Raw genomic sequence first — 27320 nt, 5'->3', positions numbered from 1 at the left:
AGAGGTCCCCATGGCAGGGGAATGCTGCTCTTCAAGCAGACAGCAGCACTTCCCTACCACCGCCATCCAGGGAAAAAAAAAATCCTCAGAAAACACTCGAAAGGCAGGAGAAATGGCATTTTTTCCTCCATGTCAGAACCTGCTAAAATATTCTACATGTTTTAAAACAGATCTGAAAAGAACTTGCAGGAGTAAAGAAAAAAAAGACACCTTTCTGTGCTCAACCTACACATTAAACACTTGTTTCCACCTGCTGTCTCTAGCAACTGTTACCATATCTGGGCATGTAGAAGGAAGTATAGCAGAGATACACATCTGCACAAGTCAAATACTAACTAACTACAGAAACCAATTACTCTCCCCTGAATTACCTTAAGGTCAGTATATGGCTGTCAGATCTGCTTGCAAGTACCAGGAGGTCCCAGGCTGGTTTCTGTAAAGCTTACACTCCATGTATGCCCTTTTCTACTTTGCTATGTCTCTTCTACACCGTAATTTTTCTAATGCTTGAAAAAAAAAATTCACAAAGCCGCTTTGCAAGAAGTCCTATTAAAGATGCATTCATCATATTACAAGAACTTGTCATATTAATAGCATGTCCAAAGTACCCACAGAGGAATTGTTGAAGCGGAATTGAAGGCATACTGTGAAGAGCGATCTGAGTGTTGCCTATTAGCAAGGGCTGCTATACCTGAAGAAAAAGAAAACATTACTGTAAGCTCAGACTCAAAGTTCCTCCTGAGTTAAACCACACTGTCTGTGAGTTTTCTCCATGGGCAATCAAAAAAATAAGAGCCCCAAATAAGCAGCCATAATGAGCAAGTAGCTTTAAAAACAAAACTCTCAAGCTCCATGGAAGCCAATGCAGTTGACTGGGAAAAGAAACAGTTCCCTCATTTGTCAAATGAAGGTCTCTCTCCCCTTCTTTGTTGTCACTGCCAAGAGCTACGACTTGCATTTTCTTCCACATGACGGGGGAGCTTGGTGGCTGTAATCCCCTTCTTCCGCATGGCCTGTCAGAGCTTACAGGCATTCCTTAAAAATAGAAGCAAGCTAATCCTGGTTCAGCTAATTTAACAGACGTTTCTGCTAAATTGCATGGTTCTTTCAAAGATAACAGGCAGTAATTCATGGCTGTGACATAAAATGGTTTGCTCCCTCTCTTGCCACCGATTTCGCAGATGTATTCCTTGCTCTGTGTTGACACAGGCTGTTGTTCTGCCGTCTTTCTCCTCTTTCACTTGATGCTATTTTATTTGCAGCTGAGAATACTGATTCATGTGCAGACTCCACTGGAATTACTACTGGTACCCTTTGGCACAGCTTGTTGGCCATATTGGACAGAGGTGAATAAAATGGGATGCAGCATTGTTCTCAAACCATTACAGGTTCGTACCCCAACAGAAACCAGAGCCAATTAGTTGCAATTGCAACTTCCATGGGAAAAACGAAGCACACAACTAGAAATTGTGTCATGCATCTGTCAGATCTACTATGCGCAAGTCAACATCTGACATAATACAGCCTGAACTGGTCATCAGAAGAGAAACCCAGGCTTTCATTGTGGCTGCTGCCCAAGCACTGTCTGCAGCCAGACACTGAAAATACTCGGCTCCTCGGGTCTCATTTCCCGTGACTTCTAAAGCACACACCATCTTTTTTAAAGGCAGTGATTAACTGCACCTCTGCTCAGATAGCACCAAGAAGGAAAAATGTCATGTTATGCAATAGCTCACCGCCCTGAAAAGCCCAGGCAAGGGCTGCTGGAAAAGAGCAGCATCATCTCAGCACCCCAGCACGTCACCTCCTTTCGCAGCATCATCGCTGCTCATCAGCTCCCACGCTCACCAGGCACTAGCAACTCCTACCACCAGCTGATGCTGTTTTCCTTTGAAAAAGTTGGAGATGGGTTAAATATTTTTGTAGAATTTAACACACAGAAAATGATACTCATCTGGACTCCAAAAAACCTCCTCAGTTTAACCCAATGTTGTTTTGAAACCCCATTTGATAACCAGAGAGGGAAAACAATCAAAGACTTCAAGTTTTCATGGATTTTATTTACAGGCCGCACAATACATTTTATATACAAATGGCTTAAAATAACAAAGAGTAAGCAAGCTGAAGCATAACAGTTTGATTATTTTAAATTAGGTTGTCTTGAAATAACTCCTGCAATAAAGTATTCTTCACCCTGATAAGCAAAAGTTAGTTCGATATTAAGTCAATCCAAGGTCATTTCATGTTTAAATACAGAATTCAAATCAGTTTTGTGGCGATTCCTTAATTTCACGACACACTTCCACGTGTATGGAATATCCCAAAACTATCAAGGGAAATACCCAAAATATCCTCATGTAAAAAACAGTGTAACAGAACAGACTGGAGAAACGTTCTATGTAAAACACTTGTGTGTTTTATTACCAAAAAGAATAACGCAGGAAATACATCTGAGATTTCTCTCTTGGAAATATAATTCATGGTCTGAGACTGAATTTGCCTGCAGACAAGAGGTATCCTATGTTACTTCAGTACTTCATTTTTTTACTGCATAATCACATATTAAACTCATCCAAGTGTAACTTTCACCAAAACTGAAACTGCCTCCTGCACCAAGGACAAGAGCACTCAAAACTGTAAGAACCTACATTACAACACTTGGTGCCTCTGCTTCTAGAAAGCACGTTACACTGCTGTGGGTATGGAGAAAAAATAACACAGGCCATGTTTTATGGAAACATAAGAAAATATAGAAGTTTGCCATTTAAAAATTATTTTTCCAAGAAATTATATTAACATTTAAGGATACATGTATTTTTACACCTCTTTCCTAGCACTGCTCCTTCTGTTAAAGATAACAACTAGCGATCCACGAGAAAAGCTGTTTCCTGTTCCTTTTTGGATGATTTTAAGTACTATAATAGTCTGAGTGGTTTAAGTCATGGTCATAGCAGTCCAGTCGTGCTCACTTTCTTCCTCTTGGTATGGCTAAAGACCACTTTATAATGAAGTACTTGCTACTTGGTAGTCCACGATTACTGTATTTTGCTATGTTTATTTAGAAATACAAACACACAATGCTTACTTTCTGATGTAGTGTCCAGGTCTCTGTAGCACACTTTGGAATTGCAGCACAGAAAATGTAAACCCAAAGGAGTGGCAGGGGGAAACAGGGGAAGAAATAACAAAAGCCACGGCTCCACAGAAAAAGAACGCAGTTTTCAGGATGTCTACTACTGCATCAAAAATGCAATAGTCACATGATGTAAAACACCAAACTAGCACAGACTGACTCTGCCAAAGTGAAATTTGTTCAAAAGGGTAAAATTCTGAACTGACATAAGCACCTCATCCTGTGATTTAACTAGAAATAAATTTTGCTAGATAATACACAGGTCTAGCACAAATCAACATGGACTTTCAGTCCTTTGATCCGGCTAGTTCCCTGGCTGCCGGCCTGCCCAGAAGCACCTTGAGGGCGAGGGGAGCAGGGCTGTGGGGAGAAACCCTCCTGCTATGCACCCCAGAGGCTCCCCTGCAGAGGGAGGGCAGAGCTCCTGCCCCACACGCAGCCCCTGCCTGCCCAGCAGGAAAGGCTGCCAGCAAAAGAGCCACGAAGATCCCCCCTGGTTGCAAAGGTAATCTCTTCAGAGTTATCATATACGGAAATACGTCAACTTTCCCTCCAAATTACCCTAACACTGTTGTCCCAGGCAAATAAGTGTTCAAAGTCACGGGCTAGTAATCCTTAAACTGAATTTGGGGCAATGCCATGGTGCAGTGCGCATCTGTCACAGCGTGCCGGAGTTTTATTTTTGACTCGGCTAGAAGTCAATTCTTTATTGCATCTCTGTCTCCTCATACTCAGGATTACTCGTGGTTTTTTTTTCATGGCCAATGACTGAAAACTCTTTTGGTGGAACGATGCAACATTAGAGTGCTGCCAGCACGTAAGGAAACTGCACTGGTGGTTACGTGTGCAGAGGGGACTGACTTCTCTGCCTTTAATTGAGGTGAACTAAATGACTCAAAAATTTGCCTCTGAATGGGAAGCAGTCTTCCTTGCCTTTCTGTAATGGAAGTCAAATAATTTAGTCCTCTGAGATCTACCTTCCATTTGAACTTACCTGCTTTTTTAGACAACTATCACCTGCAGTTACATTTGAAGTGCAGGAGAGTAACACCAGATTGCATGTTTTTAGTGAAAGCAACTGCCTAAGAGCTTTGAAAGTCTTTTGCTTGATTTTGAAAAACAAAACAAAACAAAACAATCTGTGTGTATAATTGTGGGATTTTTTTAAGATTAGTAAACAAAAAGCTTTAGCTGACACTGTCCATATCTACATGACACTAATGATGTTTGCCTTTAAAATTTTACTAGCAGGAAAAAGCTATGGGGGTGTCCTTAAGAAAACTCTCCAATGCGCTGTCATTCACATGTGAAGATTTTGTTTTTCTTAAGCACAGGCTATTCAGGTCGTCAGTATTTATTTCTGGCCAGGCCGCTCTTATTTTCCAATTGCAGGATTTTCTACTGTGCCTACTGAGGGCAACTGCCAGACTTACAGGGACATCGTAAGCAGCGTGAGTCTCTTTCCATTTCTTTTGCCAGATCCTCAAACATTATGGACTTGGTAAAGTGAGTTTCTCCATGCTCTACAATGTGGTAGTTGGCCATACACGAACCAGGGCTTTCGACTAAAAACAAAACACCCACAACTTTGGTTTCCGTTCTGAAAATCCAAAAAGTCACTGACAAGACTACATTTGTATTAGTGTAAGCAGAAATTTTACTTTTTAAAAAGTAATAATTAAAACACTCAGTTACATAAGGTACCGATTTGTCAACTGGATAATCAGTTGGAAAATTGTTTCCAATATGGGCTTTAAAACATTCTTTTACGTACATGCAAAATATAACCATACCTCCTCTCTGCAGGAGAGAGACCACGTGTTGTCAAAGGAAAAAAAACATGCCGCAAGTTGCAATTAAGAGGTGGCTCTTGGTAAGAGTTTTAACTACAGGCATTTCATCAGTTGTTCAGAGAGACTAAGTTCCAATATTAAAATGGTTTGTGGAACAGCAGATAGAAAAATCAATTAATTGGCACAATCACAAGTTTACAGAGAATTAGAACTACTGGCAAACATTTTGCTGTTGCTTTAAATACTGGTCATTTTTCCTTTGGTTACTTCCTATAATGCAGTATTTGTGGTAAAAAGACAACAGTGTCAGCTTTTCACACGAAGTAAAGTAATTACTGCTGTTGACATTTAAGAGAAAAAACTATTTCATCACGTGGTACGGACATATAAAGTATAAGTTTATTTGGCAGAGGAACTAAAACACTTACTACAACTCCAAGAGGGAGCTGAGGAAAAACTACACTCTTCATTCTCCTCACTTTCAACATTTCTCATGAAGTTCGATGTGGAAATTATGATTTCATCAAGGTCAGATTAGGTCTCTAAACTGGCCCACCTGAAGTAAACAGCACAGGGTTATAACCTATTGGAGTTGCCTATTATTATCTGAATTTTCACGTTAGCTACCTAGGTTTAGGTATTATTTTCATACCGATCTAGAAAGTACTTCCAAATTCTTGCAGACCTTAAGCTTACATGTTAAGGCACTTACCATTCAAGTAAAACAGTTTTTATATAAACAAGCCTGGGAGATGGAGAGAACATTTTAGCAGAACATCCATTTTTTTTTTTTCTCAAAAGAAAAAAAAATAACATTGACCAAATATTTATAAAATTTTGCATCAAGAGAAAGGTTGTGTTTTATTATCTGAAATGAGCACAAAGTACACCTTCCACAATAACACTGAAAGCAGTGCAAAGACTGACAGTGACCTTTGACTAAAGGTAGTTCTGTAAAAAGAAAAATACCAAATAAATCAGTGCCCTGCTTTGATTGTTGTAAAATTTTTTTACATAAAAGTTGGTCCAAACTTACAAAAAAGCACAAATGTGCATAGTTCAGAAGATCTGAAAGAGTGCCATAAAAAGCTGATGTCCCTAAATTTAGCATCCACTTAAAACTGCCAAAATACAAAATAAAATTCAGAACTAGAGTTTGTGAACATGTACAATCAATTTATCTAGTTTTCAGACAGCATGAGTTTTAAGCATTTTTAATTTTTCCTACTGTATGCAAGACCCTTTTCCACATAAAAATAAAGCTGTTGAATTAACATTATTCAAGTCTGTTGAACTGCTGCTTTAAACTGCAGCTAGGAAAAAACAAACAAAAAAAAACAAACAAAAAAAAAGTAGTTTTTCCAGATAAAAATGATGTGCCTGAGGAAAAACAGATACTCAATATGGTAATCCTCTGCCTCGCCCTCTCACTGCAGATGTGCTAATGTGTCCCCTGTATCCTTGGGAATAGCCAGGTCCTTGGGCAGGAGAAGTCCAAGTCTGTCCACGCATGTGGCTGATGCCACCAGGGTTCTCCTGTAAGTTACTTCCATAGCTATAGTTGTGCATCTTTGTAGGCAAAGAGTGCGTACCCTCTGGCCCTGCGGAACCGTCGCCGCTGCTCCCCAGAACCGGGATCGGGCCGTGGCTGTATTCAAACCTATGGTCTTTATCTCCACTAAATAGCATGGGGCCAGTGTTGAGGTAAATGTCTCCATAACCAGTTACTGAGCTGGGAAAGGATTCTGAAAAGGCCGACGGAGGAGGGGCACCACCAGAGTGAGATGAAGCAGTACTGTAGTTATCCAGAGACTGAATCTCCGAGCTTCCAAGGAAGCTCCTCCTTTCTAATGCTCCTGATGACCCACTTCCTATTCCATCGCTACTGCCATAATGGGCAGATGAGAAGGAAGATGATCCAAAGTTATCCTTGTAGTCTGGGCCTGATACGTAGGAGTCTCTAGCCTGATAATCCACACTCGCTTGTACTGGCTCCTCTGTTGTTGCCTGAGCTTGATGCTGAGCAAGCAGCTGCAGGAGAGCTGCTTTCACTCCTGCGTGAGGATCTGTTCCTGATGAGTTAGTTATAGGCAAATGCTGGTTCTCTGTCCGATAATCAAGGTCTTCATCAGTAAGAGGAGGCGGCTCCGGTGGCTCTGGGGGACGCTGGTCTGGAGGCAAGATCCGAGGGCGCTCTTGTTCAGGTGTTCGGTTTAGAAGCCTCATCTCAGACTGCCGAACCAAATCCTCTTGACCTAAGCAGATGAAAAAGAAAAGCTTTGGAATAAAAATATACAATAATAATACCAGAAAGCAAAGGACTCTTTTCTGGAATAATACTGAGGCCTGTTACTGCAATTCTCATTAACTTATTAGTTAAATTTATTGGTAGTTGGACAGATTATTTTGCCTCAGGAAGGTGATGCAAGTTTTTCATCAAAGCAAGATTATCGGTCAAGCAGTCAAAGAAAAAAAGGTACAAGTTCCTTAAAAAAACCCCAAACCTCAAGCAACACACGAACACTAGAAAATTCAAAGAGGAAGCAGAAAAGATTTGCAAACAGAGATAAAAATCTTGAGGGACAAAAGGTCACCCTACCAAGGACAGCCAAACTTCAGGTTAAAAAAAACAAGAACAAAAGACCCACCACCCCCAACCACCTCAAAAAGCAGCCCCAAACCACTTCAGAATACTCTTTTCTACAGCTGCAAACACCACAGAGCAACACATAAACCTCCACATAATAAAACTGAAATAGCAATCCAAAGAGATGAACACCCGAGCTCTACAATTTGAGAAAAGAAGCCAGGACTATACCCCAATGGAAACTTTCAGCCATGTCTGTTAGTGACAGTTATGGGTAACCACTTACAGAATTTCACACTAAGAAATTGCTCTGACCAGCATTAAAAACAGAAATAAAATACCCTCTTCCCAAAATGGGCTTTACCTAAACACAGTCAGAATTTGCAAATTCCACCTACAAATTTGCTAGAGAAGACTGTCTTCTCCACCCCAAACAGCACTGAGAAAACCTCGACCCCCCAGAAAAGTGATCAATACAACTGTTTCCCCAGAAACACCACTGGCACTTGTGTGCCTCTTAGAGTGGGGATCATCTTTTGCTCTGCCTGCATGGCACCTGTTACAGTAAGACACGAATTCTATGATCCAGACACAAACCACGACAAAATCAATTTAATAATCTGTCTTATACTCACATAGACTCATATGGTTAACATGTTAACCCTATCCCCAAACTATTATGTCTCTACTGTTCAAGGTACCTGCGGGTTAGCAATAAAGACCTTCAGTACCTGCAGACGTATATAATGACTTGATCAGATGTGGGTAGCCGGGTGCCGGAGATTCCACGTCGTCCCTGTTGACAGACACAGGAGTGGTGGGCTCTGGAGGCTGCCTGAGTTGTAACGACATTTCATTTCCTGATCCGTTTTCCTTCTCCTCCAACGCAAAATCTTTTTGTTTTGTTTGCTGAGCCTTTATTAACTGAGACAACAGAACAGCAAATGCACTCTGCACAGCTGCCTGGGCAGCATCAGTCTCAACTTTAGGCTGACTCAGCTGAGCAGGTGGTACAGGAGGTTGCGTGACAGTCGGCTGTTTTAGAGGCTCCTGTTCTGGTGGTGGTGGTGGAGGTGGTGGCGGTTGCTGCTGCTGCTGCTGTTCTGACTGTTTTTCACCTGCTGACAAAATTCCAGCAGGAAGATTTATTTTATTTATTTGCTGCTGAGTCTCTGCGTTTACCTTAATATTCAACACTTGGGCAAACTGCGCCAAACTAACACTTGTTTTAGACTGTAGCAGGTTTAGCAGGATTGCCACTTCATTCTGGTTTAACTGCTGTCCAGTGCTTGTTTTTGCTAAAGACAAAAAAGGTGTTTTTAAGTATTATTTAGAACTGGTATATTTCAGAAACTCAAAAGTAAGACTAATCTAGCATGGCTGACACAACTGGCAAAGCATGGGTTTGGACAACATAGAAATGGAATGCTTTTACATATTAACTGCAAATGCTGGGGGAGTATGTATAGGAAATGGAATAGTAAGATTCAATATAAAGAAAGTGACTTCCAAGGGGTGTGCAAACACACTTGGACAGATGAGAAACGTCAAGCTAGAGCTCCATTTTCCACAATACAACTAAGCTGGGGCTTAAGGCCACCTGCTTTAAGCAGCTGTAAGATTTCCAATCTCCACAAAATTTCCTATATTTGACCTATCACATCCCTCTGTTAAAAAGCTGTCATCTGCAAAACACATTTCCAGTCGTATTCTGGCCCATTCCAATTCAGCATCTGGATTCTAACACCTGCTCAAGTGACCAGGCTCTAGGTGACCCAGAAGTTAGCAGTATAAACGCAAAAGGAAGTGCTCAGTTTGAAAGACATGAAGTCAATCACTGAGTAGCAGGAAAACACAGTTTTCTTCAATGAAACGGAGTCTGCCACAAATAAGAGCAGACTACAATGATGCAGGGGAATATGAACAAGGATGTCAGAATATCAAAGTAGTTTCTTAGTTTTGAACACCCACTGTGGTAGTTTGTTTTGAAATAAGTGAACCAGCCTGGACTTCAACATGCCCTATGAGTAGATGACTTGGACAAGTAATTTAAAAAATGAGTGTGTATGGCTGTGCTGACAGAGCCCTGATCAACCCAAACACATTGTGTCCTCTGCTGCCATTCTGCTACTTTACCAACATATTAATTCATAGCAGATTCAAAGCCATGACTGAAAAAAAGGTGACACACACAAAAGCATTAAGTATTTGCCCTGCAAGACTAAGAGCAGCACAGCTGGAAAGGGCTGCAAAACCCACTACCCTGTTTGTGGATGTGCACCAGGATACAAGTACTCAGAACCTACTCTCAGGCAGGATCCAGGGACTTCAACAACTTTATGTATCTATATAAAGACAAAATCACCTTTTATTTGGCAATACAGAAAAAAAAACCCAACATCATTTCTAATGCCTAGACTGCTGCTTCTCACTCAGATGTCACATTAACAGTTGGTTTTGTGACACCTGAGGATGGTATGCTCAACACTCAAACTTCTCTCAGACTCTGTGAAAATTCAGCAGAAAAATGCCAAATGTGGAAACTAATCTACACATTCCATACCCTCTGTTTAGTTTCAAGTCCATTCCAAGAGCAAACTGTATTCTGTGAAACCTGGCAGTTTCCACCAGAACAGAATTTTGAGCTCTATATAGCTCATGTTAAGTTTTAAGATGCAATAACTGGGGGTCCCATTCATGAATCAGAATGTTAGCACTTCGATCCAAGGTATTTTTAACCTCTTATTTTGGGGTGCTCAGAAACAAACACAATGGTTTTGTTTAAAGCTTGCATTTGTACATGGAATTATTTAGTGTGCCTTATTGATGATATTATCTAAGGTGCACTATGGCTTCCAGAAGTGTTTTACTTAATACAGAAAACACCTCGATGCTGAAGTGTCTTAGCTCCACTGCAAACTAAATTATCTACTTTTCTATCTAGATTATTTTTCTATGTACATATGGACAAACAGCAATATAGGACTGAAGTACTCCTTCTCTATTTGTTTATTTTGCATAGTTAGTATTAGTGACTAATGAATGTAGTAGTTTCATTGGGCTGCCTGTTGTAAAGCACAAAGAAAATAACCACTATTCTTCGGACTCTTTAAACTTCTATACAGTTTTCACTTGTGGGGGAAAAATTTTAAGGGCTACAAAAAGACATGCTTGAAAATGATGCCAAAACTTGTAGCCTGAACATCCGGAGTGGCAGAAGCTCACAGCTGGCTTACAGTAAGAAACAGGATGAACATGAGCAAGAGGCAATAAATTGCAATAAAATGTGATCAAAATAACTATTTTCTACGTATCTTGCACAAAGTATTCAGAACTCTGCCCTATTGTTAAATGAAGAGTTAATTCAAAATGGTTAGTATTGAAGAATTTTCAGGCCCTGTGAAGGCATTTACTGTTTTTCTTCAGCTGAGCTCCTATATCAGTATCATAGGATTTATGGTCACTTTGCACAATCAAAAATGGTCAAAATTAAAATTATCAGGTATCTATTTAGTATTGTTACTCTGTATATTTCTAAATATTATGAGGGAACTATCACCTAACTGCTGAGTATCTCAAATGGTGTCCACATTGGAAACCATTACTTTACTCTTTAAATGACACTCATAAAATTGGTCTCCAAGAAAGATACTTCAGTTAAATTTCAGAATAAATGGCTGTGAAATCTACAGAGGTAGCTACATCATCTTATAACTGGCTTTGCGGTCGTGTGTGGTTTGTTGGGTTTTTTTTCAGCCCCAACAACTTGGAAAGCAGAACACTAACATAACATGCAGAGAAATCTGTTTCACTTGAAATGATGACTGTTCTAAAATCTGCCTTCTGATCACTTTAGGAATACCAATAAAGCTCCTCCGATCTATGGAGACCATGAAGAACTTAGAGCAGCAGCTGGCTTGTGAGATTACAGAACTACTACAGGCTAACAAGAGATAAAATCCCCTCAAAATACAGAGCAAGGTAGCTGCTCTGACCAGACTGAAAAATTAAGTAAAACTTAAAAGGAACACTTTGTTTCCAAAAGCAAAGGTAAATCTTTTGTAACAAAGATTTAACTTACAATACTGTTCCTCCCTCAAGAAGCCAGGAGACGTCAATACTCTGAAAATAACATCTAGAATTTCTAGAGGTGCAATCCAAGTAGAAGATAATTATAAGAACCGAAAATATTACTGACCAAGTGCTACACTAGAGTTGCCCTGAGTTTTGAGTTGGGAAGAAGTTTGCATGCCTTGTGGGGTGTTGGTTCTGCTCTCATCCATGCCTAGAGACAGATCCTTCCTAGGGACTTTAGTTGCTGTAGAGTCATCAGTCATGCCCATCTGCTTCTGTCTTCTGCGTTTCTTACTCCACAGCTCATGGCAATCCTGCCACAAAGGAAGGCTGCAAAGAATGATTAGAGATAAACAGATTTATCCCAGTTTTTTTGTTTATTTCGTGTTTTTGTTTTTTTGTTAAACCATGTTGGTAAAATGAATGCTCAAATTACACATAATGTAACTTTTGAAATATGAACCTACTGGAACTTGGAAATACATCAGAAAACACCCAGCAAAATCCCAGATGTGCTTTTTCTGTCTAAAATCTCCTCATTGAGTGTCTATTTCAGAAGTACAGGTCTCTCTGACAGAAAAGGGGAACATATATCTTAAAATGAGAATCAATGTTACTTTCTTGCATTAATGAAAAGCCTAATTATTTAATTCAAGACTTCAAAATCAGTGCTACACACCTGCTATAAACCAGAATCTGCAGAGTAACAGATAACAGAGTTATCAATACAAAAGTGTTTTTTTCAGGGTCAGGGTGACTAATTCCTTTTGTCCACTTGTAAAAGCACCGCTGCCGCATGAGTTCAAATATTTGTTCACAGTAACAGAAATGGCTGTCTAGAAATTATAGTTGTACAGCACAGACAATCACGAAAGTAGGAAGAAACAAAATGTTGCAGGAATAAATAGCACTTGACAAAGGCAAAGTTAGGATACTAGGAAGAACAAGGGATATCCCAGTCCTTTAAGACAAATAAAAGCAGAGGCAAAAGTCTTCTAAGGAAGTCATTTGCCACCAGTTCTGTCCTTCCATTACTGTTACCTGCAGGCATCCAAATTCTCATCTCCCGAGGAACACAGAGACCCATCCCATAGATAAAGGGAATACTGAGATAGGCAATAAAAACAGCACCTTCTGTTTTCCTACGATGTACTGATAACTGTCTGAGCAGTTCCTTCACCCAAGAACATGGAAAAATGAGGTGACAGATGACAATAGCCAATGGAAAGGCAATTATGACAACTGCTTCTTTTATCATCTCCTGCACACCAGGTCAAAGACCTGCCAGGTATTTAGTCAAATCCAAGCGGAAGCAAGCAAGAACTCATTGTGAGAAGTATCCTACAGTCGTTGCAATCAGCACTGTCACTTCTTTTAAAAGAACAGCTGTTTCTTTCTAAAGCAGAACTCTACTCTTTCAAGAGAACAGGCAACACTCTTCTGTGCACACTGTGTCAGAAATAAGTGTAGTTCCTCTGCACAAAGTATTTCACTTCTCCTGACTGTAAAACCAAGAATCTCATCTGATACAGGAAATGGTTTATAGTATTTCACTTTAACACTCAGGTACCTTTGCAAAAATCTATACCCAGTGTCATTCTACCATCAAAGAAGGCAATGCATAATCACAGACGAACCAAAAACCCTTGGAAAAAGTAGACATTGATGAACGGATAAAAGGATAACTGATGGCTTTTCAACATTAGAGGCATTCATGTAAGGGGTTGTGGATTTGCTTGTTTGTTTAAGGCACAAAAGACTCAGTAACTATAGTTCTAGGAATAACAAATAAAACCATTTTAGTGGAAAATCACCAATTAACAACTGTATGTATCACCATTTTTGTTCTGCCAAAAGCTACTTTAACTGAAACACAATGAGCTTAATGAAATCAGTGCATGTTCCCATTTTGTAGAGGTAAGGACCATTATCAAAAGCAAATTACTTACTCCGGAGGAGGCATTTTAGATGGTTCCACGTCTCGCAGAAACTCGCACTGAAGAGCTTGTTCGGCTGTGCAGCGCTTGCTAGGATCCAGAGCAAGCATGTAATCAAATAAATCTAATGCAGCTGGTGGGATGCTACAAAAAAGCAAAATGGAGAAAGGCATGACATTTTCAATCACACAACTCTGTGCAAAATTTTGATAAACACATCCCTTCCAAAATCTTCAGGTTATCTAACTTACATCCTACCAAAACACATTCACAACAAGATAAATTTCACCTTTTATTACCTGAGCAAGCGTATAACCCAAGCTTTCTCTGCTTTGTGTCATTTAACTGCTTGAAACATTGTCCTTACAAAAAAAATCCCCACTTCTAGAAGCCAAGGCTATATTGTTACTTTACACTTTGGAATTTAGCACCCAGGGAGTTGCAGCTTTGATTGGTTCATGGACAACAATTCTATCGCTTTGAAGATGTTTCATTAGTAGGAATAGGATGATATGTTTCTCCTGAAACCCACAGTGACTGAAGGAGGGGAACAAACCCTTTAAAATAAACTTACAGCTGTTTTTGATAACTTTCACATGTGATATTGACATAAAACCAGTCCAATGGTAGTATTTTAGCATACACAGTTCAGATAACTCCTCTGTATTGAATGAATTTATGATCCAAAAAGACTGCAATATTAACCAGACCACATATTCAGCTGTAGCCAGTTGTCCCAACAAAAAAACAATTAAATACTCTGAGCTGGTTTTTTGGAAAGGGACGATAAGCAGGTGTACCAATCATGGAAAAGAAATATTTCCTTAGGTGAAAGCTGACAGGTGGCTGAAATTTTAGAGCCACCTTTCTTCTTCTTGAAGCTCCTATTAAATAAGGGTTAATACAAGCTCTGTGGGTATCATGGGAAGGATAAGAACCTGAAGTCATTTTTCTTTACACTTAATCTACATTTACCCTCGCAGAAAACAGTAAAGTTCATAAAGTCTCCAGGAAAACTTAATGCTATTACAGTTGACTAAACTAATTCTTCATCCTTACAAAGCAAACTCTTCTCTCAGTTTTCGACGATACTGCTTCTTTGGTTTCATTGTGTTGAAATAAGCTAATTTTATAACATCAGGCCACACTGCTGGACAAGGACTCCCGCAAATTCGGCTGTACCAAAAAGAAAGGAAAAAAAAGCATATGAGATGCAAAACCACAAGTGAGTACAGCTGTCATTTTATTTTTGCACACACAGTGAATATAAAAACAATTCTAACTTTAGTGTTCAGGTTCTTTTAGCTAAGATTTCTCTACTGTCCAATGCCCAACACCATTAAATAATGATGAATTGTCAATGAAAGGTGATCACCCCGCACAGACTAAACTTAAGAAGCCCACTGTTTCTGCTGCACCTCACCCAAGCATCCTCCACACAAATGTTTCAAAAAATGTAACCAACTATGTCTGGACAGTACTCCAGGTATGTAACTTGGAGAACTAGATAGCCCAGGTTTAGAGTGCTAATTAACATTTATGCCCTTAACCAGTGAAGAAAAGTATACCAAATGGCTGAAAAAGCACTTTTCACTGAGAATTTAGTTAACACTGAAGCCATAAGGGAAAAAAAAAAATCTCAGTAAGGCCTAAGGGCAGAAGCAAGATCGGGACACTAGAAAACTGTGTATTTTTTACTTCAGTTACGAGTTTTACATCTCAAGCCTCATCTGTCTCCACAAATGGAGTTGCCCATGGTCTTATTCCTCCCCTTCCATCCCCACCCATTTTGTCCAATCAAGGATGGCTTAGCACAGGTTGACCAACACAACATTTCTGAGCAGAAAAACTAAAGAGGCATTTTACTGTATATGCAAGGTTTGAAAGTCTGATGCAGACAGTCATAAAAGGACATTTTACAAATCCATTTCCCTAGTTCACCCCTCTCATTTATTAAATGGTTAATATAAGAGACCTAATGATCTATTAGTTATGTCCCAAATGCTATGCAAACCAATCTGTCTTTACACTGGTTTCTAGGATAAGTGTAGAATTGTTGACTGTAACATGATGGTGGTGAACATGTTGATAAAATTGCTACATTACATTTAAACAGTCAAAAATGCATATTATCAGTGCAGAGGAAGAATGAGCTACAGACAGGAGCTTCCAGCTGAAGGAAAATGCAAAGTTTTAGTTTGCTGTGTACAACACAAAAAAAACCAAACCCTTCAAATGATGGCACTGTGAGGTGCTTCAATGCCATCTAGTGCTCGAAAGCAAAAATTTCCCAACTCACGAATTTAGTTCTTAAAATAAGTATGACCACTGATGTGCATTGCACCTCCTTCCAGGTCAGCTAGTAACATATTACACAGAAACAAGCTACTGTTTATTCTGTTTTGAACACCATTTTGATACATAACTTTGTAGTATTTTTTTTTATTCATTTAATCTTTAAAATAATGTTGACCATTTACTGTTCAAGTTCTCTAAGTTCTGTAGGCCTCAGCCTCTTTCCCCCTTGTTTCTAGGAAGAGGACTTCTCACTTACAAGGTCAATTAGAATCAAGAGCAATTTTTGCCTGCTGAATAAAGAAAAAAAACCACCCAAGATGCTGTGGTTCCACTGAGTTAAATACAGATCATTCTATGATTTATTGAGATAAGAAAAGAAACAGAATTTTTAACTCCATAAAGTGCCTGGCAGTTTATAAGGGAGCAGAAATATCCCCACAAAAACAATAAAGCCTAGATGTGTATGTGGCGGGCCTGAAACAAGAACTCAAGGCCAGTAGCACACCAAGTACCTACTTCTCCCAAATCCCACTTATCCTTATTACTGGAACTTGTAACATCATCTTTAAAAATAATAGGCATTTTGATTACTCTCTCTTTGCAACTTCAGTAATAGGCAACTCTAACTGCTCTGCACAAAACCCTCTCACTATTCAATTGTACATTGCTAGGACTACAGAATACTCACAAATATAAAAAACACCTTTCTCCATGTCCAAGCAAGTCACTTACTTGCTTTACATGCCCCTCAAAATCTCTAACGTCTCACTCAGGGCAATAAGTGAGTACTTGTAAATGTTAGCAGTCTATTATGTTCAATTTTATCACTAACAAAAGAAACCTGACGGTTTATGATGCATCAGCTATGTGGCAGTGCTTGTAAGTTACCTTATAAGTTCCAGTTGAGCAAGTTCTTGATTTGCTTGAAATATTGGCTTCTTTGTAAAAAGTTCACCCAGGATGCAGCTGTAAAACAGTTTTGCACAATTCTGTCATTACGGTTTTCATTACAGATTGATAGAAACATTTAAGATTTAATTTGGCTTGTTTTTATGCTTGCTACGCTTCTATACCAAACTCTTACCCACAGCTCCAGACATCGATAGCTGGCGTATATCTTTCTTCTCCAAGCAGAAGTTCAGGAGGCCGATACCATAATGTAATAACTTTGTTGGTATATGGTCGGCTGTTGAGGGGAGGAAAAAGAGAGGACTATCATTTTACTACAATCTCATTTCTGAAAAAGTGATACTTTGAGGACTTTACTTCTGTGGTGCTGTTTAAGAACTGTACAATCTTCCATTCACTTTTCCTAACTTCAGTCCTGCAAAGCTGCAACTGAACAAAAGCAAATGCAACCATCTGACACAGGCTAGCAAGGGACAGACTGAAGATAGAAATAATAATTACATATTTATCTCAATGCTATGTGAATCCTGTATCTCAATTATTATTCAGATAGCAATACTGTATAACATTGCTAGTCCTTTCAGAAGAAGAACCTGCTTGGATAAAACCAGTTATTTCTGGACAAGTACTGATTATCAGAATACTGAACATAGGACCCCTAAAAGCATTTTCAATATAAGAAAAAAAGTCACTGTCCCCTCTGTAAGTAGGAGCCAAACAGAGCTATTTTCTTGATCAACATTCTTTAAAAAATTTGATTCCAAAGCCTGGAATGCTAGCAGTATATTCCTATATTTCACAACATCTAATTCTCTACAGCTCTAACCATAAGTTTTGGTCACTGGGAATAATCCTGCCCACCTTCACACTAAGGCAAGGATTTCCACTATCTTAGACACACATTTTTGTGGACAGGCCAAGATACAACATCCACAGCTCAAAATGGAAGGCAGAAAGCAGATGTTAGGTTTTGGTTTTGTTTCAACCAGGGTGTCTTAAAAGTGATCTCAAATTCTTTCTTGAAAGATCCTCAAATTCTTTCTGTTTTAATAACTCACTCTTCCAACAACATTAGGTAACTCCAAATAGAAAGCAGAGTAACATTAAGTGCAGAGTTCAAACAACCGTAGCATAAAGTCTAAAAAGCTCTTTTACTCAGTGGGACAGGTATCATTTCTGCAAAAACACTTGAGTCTTTTTTCCATTAAGAAACTCCCCAATTCATTTTTTAAATGTAGTATGTTGTTGGAAATAATCCCATCATTTATCATATTTATCTCCGAAGCAAGCATTCCTCTATGAAATGTTTACAGAGTATGGACTTTCTCTACAGATACACCACTCATATATATATTAGTATACAGTGCTTTTTATTTGAACAGATGTTTTCTTACACAATCTGTCATATCTCCTACTCCAAACATATTAAATCCACCAGAATAACATTTAAAGGAACACAACTGCAACAACCAATGGGAATTTACTAAAATTATTTTTTTAATTTCCTCCTCATTATGCTTTCACTAAGTTCTATACCCTTTTGAAAAGTATACAATTCTAAACAACAGTAAAACAAATGTAAAATATGTCAATTTAAAGCAGCACCTATTATACACTTGGTGTACATTAATTCTGTCTGTTACTACAGGTCAGAAGCTATTCAAAAGGAAAATGAAAGACAAGAGCTGCCAAAAATCTACTAATGAGATTCTAATTACCCTCCCAAGTTCAACTAGCAATTCTATTAGCTAGCATAATTACATTTTAATATTGGTTTCACTTATGTATAATGGCGTAATAATGTTGCCATTTGATCTATAGTAAAAATCTGTTATTCGCACTATAAAGACATTGAACTTTCAACCATTCAATTCTTAATGAACAGTTAGTTTTACAAGCAAAATCTAAATTAATCTAATAACAGGCATAAAAAACCCCCATGGTAAACCAGCAGAAAAAAAAAATAGGTCAGTTTGGTGCACATTAAAATAAGAAGGTAGGATGGCATCAATCTCCTTTATTATAAGTACATTCAAAAGAAAAATTAATTACCTAGCAGCTGCTTAAGATTATCTTAGCCTGCTACTAAACAGTTTTCATAACTGTACTTAAGCATATGTTCCTGAAGTAACAGCTCAGAAGACAGTGAAACGAATACTATCAGGTTCAACAACAAGCTCAAAGCTCTGTGAGAAAACAAGAAATTCATAAAGCTAATATTATGAACATTATTTCCCAAATTAGGCATGCAGAAATCAAAGTAAGTTCAGGTAGCTAATATTCTCTGTATCCAACCACTCAATGTACATACTAGTGTAATGAACATTCAACCTGAATTTCAAAAACCCAGTTCCATATGACAAACATATGACATTACAATATAAATACTGAAGTTCATAATAAAAACTGTGCACCTGTTTCCTGGAGTATAAGTATAATGAAGCCAAGAACAACAGAAGCACAAGTCACAAGAAGTTTCAGAATAACTTTTATTTAAACTTGTATATCTTTTTCCAGCAGACCCAACAGCACTGACTGCCTAAAAAAATACAATGAACCTCTTCAAATGTAAAGGCAAATCTTACACCAAATAAATGCTTTTTGAAAAGAAAGTGTCAGGAAGTAATTTGCACTTTCCTTAGTGATTACCTACATCCTAATGATGTAGGTATACCAACAGAAAGAATATACCTTAGGTTTAAAGGGCCAGAAATCAATAGTAAAAACCTAGCTATGGACACAACCTACTTAGGACTGCAGCTCTTCATTTTCAATCAACATACGGCCGCTCTCTATAGTTGCTTATCCAAAACACTTGGAAAAGCAATACACTTGCACAAAGAGTTTTGTGGTTGCATGGAGTGTAAAACAACACACACTTCTTTTTATTTCCTAACAATATTTGCATTATAGCACAATAACATCTGTAAACAAAAGTCTTCTGGCCCTCATAACACAGAGTTATGCAAAAAGATTAAACTTCTGAATGCTTTTCCACAGTATAATTATATCTTACCTTTCTTCTGAGTTGTACAGCCGTGCAAGGCCAAAATCTGCAAGCTTTATCTGCCCTCTGGTGGAAAAAGTAAAGAATTATTTAGTGGTTAATCCTGTCAGATTTCCTCCCCCAAAATCAGCTAAAGTTTGAGATTGAGACAGCTGCAACTGATCTTCGCCAAACCACATGAATGAGGAAGCAACGCCTGACAATCTATGTGTCACTTCAGTAAACAAATACACAAACTTACTGAATAGCAAAGACAAGTATACAAAATTAGGTATGCTCAGAAAATGGCATTTACATCACCAGATGTTAGCCAAAATAGAGGTGTATACTGTAAACTACTCAAATCAGTAACTCTGCAGAAAATAAAGTGAGGGAGGAAACGGTTATTTTCTCATGCCTTACTGCTAGCACAAGCATTTGTACAACAAACAACTACCAGCAGTCCTACTTGCTTCTAGGAAGCTGTCAAAGTCCTGTTCTGCTCTTGTAAAGTTTAAATACATCCTCTAAATCAGGGTGACCGACCAGATAAGGGCTTCTATTTTTGCCAGCAGCCAAACTGCTGAATGACATGATCCCTAACCCCTCCCTGAGTTTCTCCATATATGAGGGGAAAAATATAACATACAGAGTTCTTGCCTGGCAGTTTCCATGGCTAAAAGCTGCTGCTCAATGACCAGATGCCCCCACAGTCCATAAAATCTGGATGATTTAAACAGAAAGCTATCTGCAAGCTTCCTTAATACATTAATGTTGGAATGTTACATGAGGTTTGTTTTGGGGTTTTTTTTGTACCTATGAGCTTTTAAAACTCCTGGCACTTTCAAATATATGCAAATAACACTTTCAAATAAATTTTATTTTATGAAATTGGGAAACGCTGATGTGTGTAAGAATGACCATTTTGTGATAATAAAATATACAGATTACAGTTTCCATTCCATTTTTCCCCTCAGATGTGTGCTTGGAATTGCTGTAACACTTGGAGAAGCTTCATAAAGAAAGAAATGTTCCCCTCAAATTTATATGCTTATTCCTCAGAGAGTGTATTTGTGGAAGATCAATGAATTTTTGAGCAAAGACATTGATGTAAAAGACACGTAATCCATGTGTTAGGCTTCAGGCTATAACTCGTACTGGGATTTTAGAAACACTGGTTTATAATTATTCCCATCAACTACGAACTTTTTTTTTCTTTCAGTGGAAATGTCTAAGGGTGCCAAAAAAAAATCCTAAGGGGAAAAAAACTCTGTACCCTGGAGCTGAAAGAACACGGTACAACAGAAAGCTCAACCTCATACCACCCTCCTCTCTGCTCTCAGGTTATACCTCAGCTTTTGAATTCGCAAAGATGCACAGGACTGCACCACCACCAGAGATTGTCAGACTAGCAAGATGAGGTGAGCAGGTACAGTGAGTGATGCGGAGGCATGTGTACATCTGCTTAGTAGCCTCTGTCATAATAGGGCAAGACTGTGGTGGTATCCAGAATTGGAAATAGTCTAATACTAGTTTGTTATAATAAAAACAAAAAAAGGAGGAAAAATTGAGAATTTGGATTTGATGAACAGCAGTTCTGCACTGAAGTTATCTGCTGCCTTCGCACAACCTTTTTATTTGCTGCTGTTGCACACTGAACAAAGTCTGTTCACTTACATGATTTGTAATTACAAGTGTTCAGAAAAGTAAGGAACAAACTCTTCTCCCCATTTGATTATGGCTATAGCTGCAAACCATGTTTGAACATGCCTGATCAAATGTTCTTTCAAAGCATTATCCTGACTGGCAAAGATGAGGACCTCAGAATTAGGTCACGAAGAACCAGCCTAGCCACACTTCATCTTGAAATGAGATTACAGAAAGAATACACATCAAACACTTGTTTCCTAAAATTCTGTTTTAATATATTTGAATTCAGAGAATTTTCCTCCATACTCTGACCTAAAAGATTCAAGTTTTAATCCTGCTGTTTTAACACAGCGAAGTTTAACAAACAATTGCAGGATCCAGTGTTTAGCAGTAACATAACCAGATTAGTATTTTACAATTGAGTTTTAAAGAAACTAGCCAATCTAAAGAAAACAGTTTTGCTAATAACTTGCAGCAGGTGAACCGTGAAGATTAAAAGAAAAAATTAAAGACATCGTTAACATACAATTTTTTATATACTTGAAGTAATATCCATACCTATTATTTAGTAGAATATTCGAACATTTGATATCTCTGTGCAAAAAGTTCTTCTTATGACAATATGCCAAGCCCTCCATCAGTTGTCTCATAAATGATTTAATATGATTTTCATTAAAATGAACCAAACCAGATTCCAGTAGTCCCATCAAGTCATGGTCCATATATTCAAATACCAGGTAAAATGCACCTAGGAAAATAAAGGGAAAGGGTAAGAGAAACAGAGAGAGTGAAATCGATTTACCAGCAGTTCAAAGCATTGCTGCTCTCTATTTCTGAAAGCCGGAAGTACTTTTCACAAAACTCTTTCCATTTTCTTCAATATTTATAGCTGTACCTCATGTCCAATAACAGCAATGAAGTATAGTGTGGTAAAATGCTTTCATAATATTTCTTTTCCCATGTAAACAACTATTCTAGGCAAATGTTTGTGAAAACAAATATAGTTCTACCACAAAGCACTTTAATCTAGGTAGGCATGTACTCTCCCTATGGCTCTCCATCTCCATCCATTTTATTTAAAGAAAAATTAACTGGGTTAATATTCCCTATGTAAAGTTTGTGGGGAAATCTACAATCAGAATATGTACAGCATTAGTTTATCTGTCATGATTTGGTGACTGACTTAAGCTTTTTGTGTGGAATTGGGTCAGAAATAAGCCTGCTCTTCTCAGACTACAAGCGCCTATAAGACAAGACAAAATGAGAAAGCCTACTGGCAACAGCAGATCTGCAAAGATGAAGTTCACATTCCAAGCTGCCACGTGCACGTATTAGGCATAACAGAATCTGGTCTTATCTCACATTATTCTAGGTAATGCCCTAAATAAAGCTATTAAAACCAAGGCCCTTTGATATATATGTAAGTATTCTTAAAGGAGAAAAGTGCTGAGTGCTTCAGAAGCAGCAATAACCAATCTCCAGCACAACAACCCCCAGAATAATCTATTTTTTAGTAGTTAAATCTCCTCTTCCTTCTTAACTCTGGGCTAGAGAAGACAGTGGAAGCCCTGCAGAGCACTAGTAGCAATGCAGAAAACATATTTGAATGAGTCTGTCTACTTTCCGTTTTCAAAAGCCTCCGCCAGAGATTTCAAAGCCAGCACTCTAAAGTACGAATGGCTTTTGACCAACAAGAACTCATTACAGGTTCTAGTTCCTAAATAAGAAGCTTCAGTTCAGAAGCTAGTGGAAGTCTTGAACCAATAACGAGAAGTCAGTTTGCCAGAACATATACACACACAGCCAAATTCTCATGAACTGACTTGTTTTCTTGCATAGTAGCTGAAAAGGGAATAAAAGACTACTAAATTAACCTGCTACTTAACAGACAGGAAAAAGATTACTCATATAGTAAGTGTTAAACTTATAACAAAGATCAGTGTAGAACAGCTAAACACACAGGCCATTCAGGGTTCGTAATTTTAAATTTAGGACCTTTTGTTCCGCTGTTATGCTATACATAGGAAGCAAAACACTGATCACAAAATACCCATTGGTACGCTCAGGGGAAGTGGAGCAGGAGGTAAATCAAGCAGGTACAAGCCGATCCCACCACTTCAAAAGGAAAGAAGGAAGTATTAAGAACCACAAAGAGCCAAAGTGTGCTGTGTTAATATGTGCGTAACTGAGTTCACCAATGCAGTTCACCAGTTCAGCATGGTAAAAGCACAGAGGCTCCTAATCTCGGTCTTTTAAAACAAGATAACCTGGCAACCTGGTGTTAGGTCTACTTGAAATATGAACCATGGCATATTTTAAAATTCCTTGAAATGAACCACTTGATACTAATGCTGCAGTGCCAGAATAATCTAGATACGCTTTTCGTAGGATGTCAGCTCAACAAAACTGAGTACCAATGATCTTGGTATCTTGCTCTGGAATACAACAAAGGGAAGTTAACTCTGTCACAGCAGCAGCCTCCACTGTGCGTACATGACAAAGACTGGGAAGGGTCCGTGGGATTGCAGACTGAGAAGAGATGAACCCAGGTCTTCTTGTTTATATGCAAAGTAGACTCCATGCCTTGAGCAATTTCCTGCTCTGTCAACCAGCTTCTGGGATTTTTCACTACTATTTGTAATCAGCAATCACAACCAGTACTCTCATACAAGAAGGAAAGCTGACAACAGAGACAATTCATAAATAAAACAGAGTAGCACCTGGGAGATGACATGCAATTATTTATATTCTCTGCAGCTCTAATTAAGAAATATACAGTAGGACTGTATGAACACAAAATGTTCTTTCCATGTCAGAGCAAGAGCAAATGCACGATTTCATTACATTTGTGCATTACTACCTATTTACTACTTACATATTATTACACAATGCTAGAATTTGTTTTAAAAAGAAAAACTTCCAAAGCTGAATCTTCTTTGTTGGTTCTGAGAAACTATTAAAACTAGTTTACTAGTCTTGGCAGTCTAACCATTAAGACCTGATTTACAGTATTACTCAAACTATACTTGGAAGTGATTGTAGCTGCAAAAAAGGTAAAACACAAACTGAGGTGAAATTCCTGTCAGTTTATTTCCAGACAAATGTGGTCCCTTTTTCTGACAGAGGTCTGCAGTTTCAGTCAACAATACAGTTACGTTATTCCACTTGATCATTTCAAATCTCCACTGGTTTTCATCAGATCTGATCCTTCATAACAGGGAAAGAAGCTATAGATATTCAGGAAGAAGAAAACAGTCATGGAAGACTTCACAAGTGAACTATGCACAGGCAGAAGTCTGCTTATTACAGCATAGTCCGGGTTTCAGCTTACAGCATCCTTTAGTTCAATCAAAACAAACTCCACACAAATACCCATTTCTCAAAAAGGAAAACAACGTAATTGTTCTTTTAGAGGACAAGATGTTCAATAACTTGGAAGCTACATTTTAAAATGACACTTTGTTTCATAGTAGCTCTGCCAAATATCCTCATTTCTGGAAGCAGTGTCATAAAAACACCTACAGCTCTGGTATAGTAAAGTGCATGCAGTTCAAACCACTCCAGAATTACTTATTTGACTTTAATGTTACTTATCTTACTGCTGTTATGTTAAAGACCTGCACTTCCACATAAGCACCTGTGGGGTGGGAGGCAGCCTACAGTACGTTTCCGCATGCTACAACAGTGCACTAACGGGGGTTATGTCTTGGGCGCCCCATTTCCTTTGCTAATACCACACCGCTCATCTCCATTCCTTTATCTGCTGAGATAATAAGAAACCTTAATGTCACTGCATGTTGACGAAGCAGCAGATGGAACAGCTGAACAGTAGTAATATTACCTACTCCTGAATATGGGCAAGAGCAGCTGAATCTATCAGGGAGGTACACAATAAATAACGGAGACTCACATAGATGGAAACAATTCTTGCCTTACTGCTGTTATTTCCACTTAGAAAAAGTCATCTTTTCAACCATTTTGTCAGTTAAGATTGATAAAGGTCAGAAATGAGATACTAGTTTGGAATAATTGAAGGATTAACACATCTCCTCCTGATCATATATTTCAAGTCATGGAGCTCTAACAGTAGCAGTTTTCTTAAGCAAAACACAAAATGAGCTGGGGTATAATGCTATAAAGCTACACATACAAAACGGGTAAAACATGACACTGATGATCTGTAATATACAAAGGGTTTTCTGAGGGGCTAAAAAAACCTGACAAAATATACTTTGCATTTTTGTGACACAGGCAGGCTCTGGATTTATTTATTTATTTATTTATTTATTTATTAACTGTCATCAAATTGCACAGATCCAACAAATCAGGGCATCGAGTTACACATTTGTACCCAAAGTAACGTACAAGTGCTTTGGGCTGGGGAGCAGGGAGCAGCAGGGCAGAATAATCCAAAAGCCTACACAAACCACAGCTTTTAAGCAAATATTTTCCAAATGTAATTTCACAGGGAAAATCTTTAGGGTTTCTCAAAATATCTGATTACATACAGATCAGAGGAACTGGGAGACAGAGGTGACTTACGTGCAAATTCAAACTCAATCCTTGTATGGATGCATTACAATAGTATCTTGAAATACAAAGATGCTTTAAAAAAGCAACGGTGCCTCATTCAGTGCATGGTATGTACAATGCTGAGTTGTTGAACAGGTTTTCAACATTTTTTGTTCTGTACTCACTGTTCAGAATGAGCCTCCATCAGATTTTAGTATTGTTAATAAGCCTCCTCAGCTGCTTCTATGCAATACAGGCATTCCCCCCTCCCTTAACTGATTACAGAGAATTTTACTATATTTACTCTTTAATTTCCTTAACATTTCTCATCTAGTAGTTATACACTGTATTCCAAAAGTTTTAAACGGAATTTTACCAGAGCTTGAAAACTGAAGAAGCAATTGTCCAGCAATTCACTCAAGTTCCTTACATTTAAATTCCTTAAAGTCCCTTAAACAGACATTTCATCTCTTCTTTCTACTCATGTTTTTTAAACCTATTTTTCAATTTGAGAGACAGCAAAGAAAGGCATAAATGCTGAATTAATCACCTTAAGACTACAGAAAGTATCACTGCTATAGTGATTTTTCCATTTAGATTTCACAAAACTTTCTGTTCAAGGCAAATTTAGTCTACCAAATCCAGAACTTTGTTTTGGTTTGTTTTACATTTTCACCCAACATCAGGTTTTTATTTGATGACAAGTGTTACTCTCCCACTTTAAGTTCAGCTGCATTCTCCTCTTGAAACAAATCCAATCCAAACTGTGCGTACATGGAACCATATTCTGAAATATGCATACCAGTCAAGGGCATACTGAAGTCCTGAAGTAAATACTGTCCTTGTTTCATCACATACTACAGGGAAATAAGAAGCAAAAAACTTAAAGCATAGGAAAAGCCAAATATATAGAAATCTATGATTAATCATCAGGGATTTTTCTCATTTTGCCATAACAAACAATGTGATGCACCACTCCAGTAGTCATACTATGCCTCATAACTCAGCTCTAGCATGAAAACTACTTGGGTAAGAAGTTTCTATCATCTATATCAGGAGCAGCAGGGCAAATTAGAGATCATTACGGGTTTCTGAAATTCCAATCAGTTTGGCTTTAGTCAACTTCCCAGGAAACCTGGATAAAGCGAGCTACAATGCAAGTAGAGAACTAATCCTGCACTGAAGTACTCTCTGATGACTGCATGACTGCTGTCACAGACTCCTCCTAAACCAAAAAGTTTCAGACAAAGTACTCCTTGATGGTTGTGAAAAAGTAACCTGCTAGTCATACCACAATGTATAACAGAGTCAGAGTGTCCTTTTGACACAACACACATACTACAGTATTGTCAGGATACATACTGACTTCATGCCTTAAAAGGTTTGTTAATTTGTACTGCAAATCAATTCAAAATTTAATCTATCATTTTAAAATGAATTA

General features: G+C 38.3%; 1 protein-coding gene across 6 annotated transcripts in view; it reads right to left on the bottom strand.

Moving 5' to 3' along the window:
- Positions 1-2039: 2039 nt before the first annotated feature.
- CDK13 (cyclin dependent kinase 13) overlaps positions 2040-27320 on the bottom strand; it is a 48405-nt gene continuing 23124 nt past the window's right edge. The window contains exons 6-14 of one of the 6 annotated variants that reach the window (XM_065829844.2): positions 21926-22115; positions 19748-19804; positions 16907-17008; positions 16711-16788; positions 14584-14700; positions 13537-13668; positions 11712-11917; positions 8245-8811; positions 2040-7181 (exon numbers count right to left, since the gene is read on the bottom strand). In XM_065829844.2, coding sequence (XP_065685916.1) covers positions 6325-7181; positions 8245-8811; positions 11712-11917; positions 13537-13668; positions 14584-14700; positions 16711-16788; positions 16907-17008; positions 19748-19804; positions 21926-22115 — 2306 coding nt within the window. In that variant the 3' untranslated portion in view covers positions 2040-6324. The remainder of the gene's footprint in view (positions 7182-8244; positions 8812-11711; positions 11918-13536; positions 13669-14583; positions 14701-16710; positions 16789-16906; positions 17009-19747; positions 19805-21925; positions 22116-27320) is intronic. The other 5 variants (XM_071804760.1, XM_065829846.2, XM_071804761.1 and 2 more) reach the window with 5 other exon arrangements.

The sequence above is a fragment of the Patagioenas fasciata genome, chromosome 2, assembly GCF_037038585.1.
Source record: "Patagioenas fasciata isolate bPatFas1 chromosome 2, bPatFas1.hap1, whole genome shotgun sequence".
Lineage (NCBI taxonomy): Eukaryota > Metazoa > Chordata > Aves > Columbiformes > Columbidae > Patagioenas > Patagioenas fasciata.
This window is presented reverse-complemented; position numbering and strand designations above follow the sequence as displayed.